The 4101-nt window shown below is 28.5% G+C and overlaps 1 protein-coding gene across 1 annotated transcript; it reads right to left on the bottom strand.

Moving 5' to 3' along the window:
* Positions 1-1462: 1462 nt before the first annotated feature.
* Positions 1463-3450, bottom strand: LOC149568567 (uncharacterized). The gene is made up of 5 exons (XM_089817580.1): positions 2964-3450; positions 2672-2833; positions 2476-2577; positions 2062-2370; positions 1463-1971 (listed from the first exon to the last, which is right to left on the bottom strand). The coding sequence occupies exons 1-2, from the start codon at positions 3385-3387 to the stop codon at positions 2760-2762; spliced, it is 498 nt and encodes a 165-aa protein (XP_089673706.1). The 5' UTR covers positions 3388-3450; the 3' UTR covers positions 1463-1971; positions 2062-2370; positions 2476-2577; positions 2672-2759.
* Positions 3451-4101: the final 651 nt, after the last annotated feature.

Here is a 4101-nt window from a genome sequence, read left to right as displayed (position 1 = left end):
ATTTGTCTGTACACATAATTAAATGGTTCACTTGTTATCATTTGACACAGGGTTCAGATGCAGCTAATAGACCCTTTTGGGGACAAGGCCCAGAATTAGGAGGGGGGATGTAGCTGATTAGATCATATGTGGCCTTTTATTTTATTACACACATGTTATGTCTAGATACATATTTATATGGACAGTTTGATGTTTTATATGTTATTTCCATATGCATACATTTTATATCCAGACACTTTGATGTCTTATATGTTATTTTCAGATACATGGTTTATATGGACACTTTGATGTTTTATATGTTATTTCTAGATACGTGTTTATATCATGGACACTAAATGATGTTTTATATGTTATTTCTAGATACATGTTTATATGGAGATTTTGATGTTTTATGTATGTTATTTCCAGACATTTGATCTACATGATCCATTTTTATACATTTGATATGGGTACATTATATTCTCCAGATATATGCACATGTATGTTATTGATCTTTTAATGTAGACGTCTATTTTATTGATCTTTTGATGTTTTCATCTTTTATGTAACTTATGTATGTGTTATGCACATGTTTCTATATGTTATTCATATTTTCAATATTCAAGTTTACATGTATATGTATAGTTATTCATCTTAATGCCTTAATCTAAGTGTAATTAACTATATAATTTTAATGGTCGATGTACATGACAATATAACATATATTTAATGACATGTCTTAATTAACTGTATAATTAACTATATTTAGTCTAATTATATTTAATGTAGATCATGTATTAACTATATTTAATGACATGCCTTAATTAACTATAATTAACTATATTTAACCTAATTAACTATAACTAACTATATTTAATCCTATTAACTATATTTAATCTAATTATATTTAATGTCTTACTAATTAACTCTATTTAATGACTTAATTAACTCTATTTAATGACATGCCTTAATTAACTATAATTAACTATATTTAACCTAATTAACTATAACTAACTATATTTAATCTAATTATATTTAATGTCTTAATAATTAACTCTATTTAATGACATGCCTTAATTAACTATAATTAACTATATTTAACCTTTAAATTAACTATATTTAATCTAATTATATTTAATGTCTTAATAATTAACTCTATTTAATGACTTAATTAACTGTATTTAATGACATACATTCTTAATTAACTATAATTAACAGCATTTAATTAATAAAATATAATGTACATGTAATATGTAACATAGTTCATATAACATATACATGTAAGAACATAACGATTATATACAAACATAAAGAATGTATCATATAAGAACATATAAAGATTATATGTACATACAAATACATACAAATACTAAAAGGGTTGTCTTAAGGGGAGGTCCTAAGAGACCTGGTCTTAAATGAGATATCCATGTCGAATTTAAATAAAAATAACAATACATCTCTAATTTTGCATATGCAAGATAAATGATCCAATGTATAAAAATTTATAAAACAAATATCCTATCAATATTAAATATGAAAGTATAAGAGCTATACAGGCATAACTCAACTAGAGCTCCACAATAAGTACATAGGTAAACTAGAGCTCCACAAACAATGTATTGTTAGGATCCTCTCTACTTTTTATTATCTCTAGAAGTTTTTCATGTTCTTCAATAGGCAATTTCCACTTTTGATTTCCACGACGTCCTTTTCTTTGTACTGCTTCAAATTGTAATTTGGTTGCTATAACATGGTTACTGTAGTGTAAAACCTTTTCTCTAGGCTTGTATTCAATAAATTCAATACCACTACCAATTACCCTTGTTTGTTGATAATATGTTCCTTCAATAACAAATGATCCAATTGGATATGACTGTTCATCAACATCTATAGTTCCTTCTAGCAACTTGTGTTTTGCTTTTGTGCATCTTAAAAGATAATAGTCCACATTTTCTGCATTATCTGGTAAGGCTTGAACTGCAAAAATATCTCCTGCATGTATATAAAAAGATAAATATAAATTAATTTTAAAACAAATATACATGTATATTAATTTATATATATGTATATATGCACACAAACCTGCCACAACTAAATCAGAAATGCGCTCATAATCAGCTGAATATACAAGATCATGAATGTCAATGTCAATGTCAACATCTTCAAAAGGAGGCTTTCTAAATATCTCCTTCAAATCTCAATGTGAAACATATCCATTCCCAATATTTTCACATGCACTCACTACATTGTCCTTAATGCAGTCATCACAAAAACATGTTTTCTCTCTTACTTTAATTAATGGAGATTTATGGTTTCCTGTAGTCATCACTTGATGTAAACTTCTAATTCCAGGAATCGTTTGACAATTGTAAGGATTAGATTGATCTATATCTGTTACAAATACAAAAACTAATTGTCATATTTCAAAATAAATATTTAATTAAAAACTCAACTTGATTTGAAAAAGACATTAAAAATAAATATAACTTAGTTCACCTTTCACCTCCCAAAAGTAACGCTTATTGTATTCAGTATTTCAAGTAGCAAAATGAACTTTGCACCATTCAACAATTTGATTTGCGCTCTCTATCCTATTCCCTGTATGTACATACAATATGCATGTATATATAAAATTTAAAATATATGCTATTAAAGTATTAAACATGTACATTTAAAAAATGCATATATTTACCTGCAAGTTCATGTTGTCGAAGCGCACGTTTTATACATGCTCCTACTCCATCATGCTCCCCTTTTCCGTGTCCACTTTCAAAGAAATTTCATAAAAACTTAACATTGGTTCTAGCATGTTGCATTGTTAACCAATTAAATGCTTTTGCAGATTTGAATTGTCCTGTGAATGTGAAACATGATAAGTATCTACAATTATCCAAGTACATATATCAGATAGAAATAGACATGTTCAAATAAATATAAGTTAAAATAAAGTTAAATAAATGTGTAACTATTTTGTGTATACTAACCTGCACATCCATCAGACCAAATCCAGTGCTCTGAAACATTTATTCCACGATTTCTGACATCTTCAGAGAACATTGCAAAACAATGAGCCACATAACTCCTGTCATGAACTTTCTCATCACTAATATAGAAATGAACCTCTTTGATGATGATGCGTTCATTTTCATCCAATCTTTCTATCTGATCCACCTCAAATTGTGCATGTCTATAGGTCACTTGCACAAATATTGCAACTTGTTCAGAATGATAATATTGGCTTTGGAGCTCTGTATGAGGTGTAAATGTATAATTCTCAGAAAAATCTACAACTGAAAGTATACAACCAGGTGGAAAACAATTTTTGGAATCACGAAATTGTTTAGCTTGCCATCGTGCATCATGACAATGTTGGATATGTGGATATATCAATGGACGAAACTTGGCCATGAACTCATCATAATGCAATTCACTCTCCTTCAATACAATTTTTTTGGATTCATCCCCTCTATTATTTTGGTATGTCTCATATTCATATCTCATCCATGAAACTAGTGTGGATTCATTAATATTCTCAACTTGCATAATTTCAAAAAATTTGTGTAAATCTACACAATCTTCACACTGATTTTTGATGCATTGCACTTTGAATTCATCTGAATCTTCTAATTTATCACATAATATGGACCTCACAAATTGTGTCGTACTGCTAGGGATGACCAAATTAGGATCAAGTATTGCCATAACTTTTTTAAATGATTGCAAGTGTAGACCAAATTCAACATGATTTCTACAACAACAAGTTTCTTGCATCTTATTTATGCGTACAAAGGAAGGACGTAAACTCTCAAACATTCTCTGACATATTTTGACATTTGAAAATTCTTGTTTGAATGCTTCAAAAAGTTCACTTTGAGTTATATCTATGAAATGTTTTGGATGTTCAATTTTGGCCCCTGTTTCTTGATCTTTAATTTGTATAGTATCACGCTTATTGGAAGAAACACGAGAATGTGTGGTTCAAAATTCAATAACTTGTCTTTTTACTTCTTCAGAAATCTTGTCTTTTCGAGGAACTCTACAAATATTCACCCAGTTATTCTCAATGTTATCATCTAGCATATTTCTCCTCTTGATGTATCTCTGGACAGTTTTTCTAGATAT

The sequence above is a fragment of the Cupressus sempervirens genome, chromosome 3 (assembly GCF_028749045.1).
Source record: "Cupressus sempervirens isolate cs-2001-9-10 chromosome 3, ASM2874904v1, whole genome shotgun sequence".
In the NCBI taxonomy this organism is placed as follows: domain Eukaryota; kingdom Viridiplantae; phylum Streptophyta; class Pinopsida; order Cupressales; family Cupressaceae; genus Cupressus; species Cupressus sempervirens.
The sequence above is the reverse complement of the archived record's forward strand: the minus strand, read 5'-3'. Positions and strand labels throughout refer to the sequence as shown.

Bases quoted from the DNA above. Each gene is read 5' to 3' on its own strand.
- LOC149568567 (XM_089817580.1), bottom strand. From the start codon at position 3,387: ATGGCCAAGTTTCGTCCATTGATATATCCACATATCCAACATTGTCAT. The intron at 2,834-2,963 runs GTTAGTATACAC...TCACATTCACAG, and splicing joins TTGGTCTGATGGATGTGCAG to GACAATTCAAATCTGCAAAA.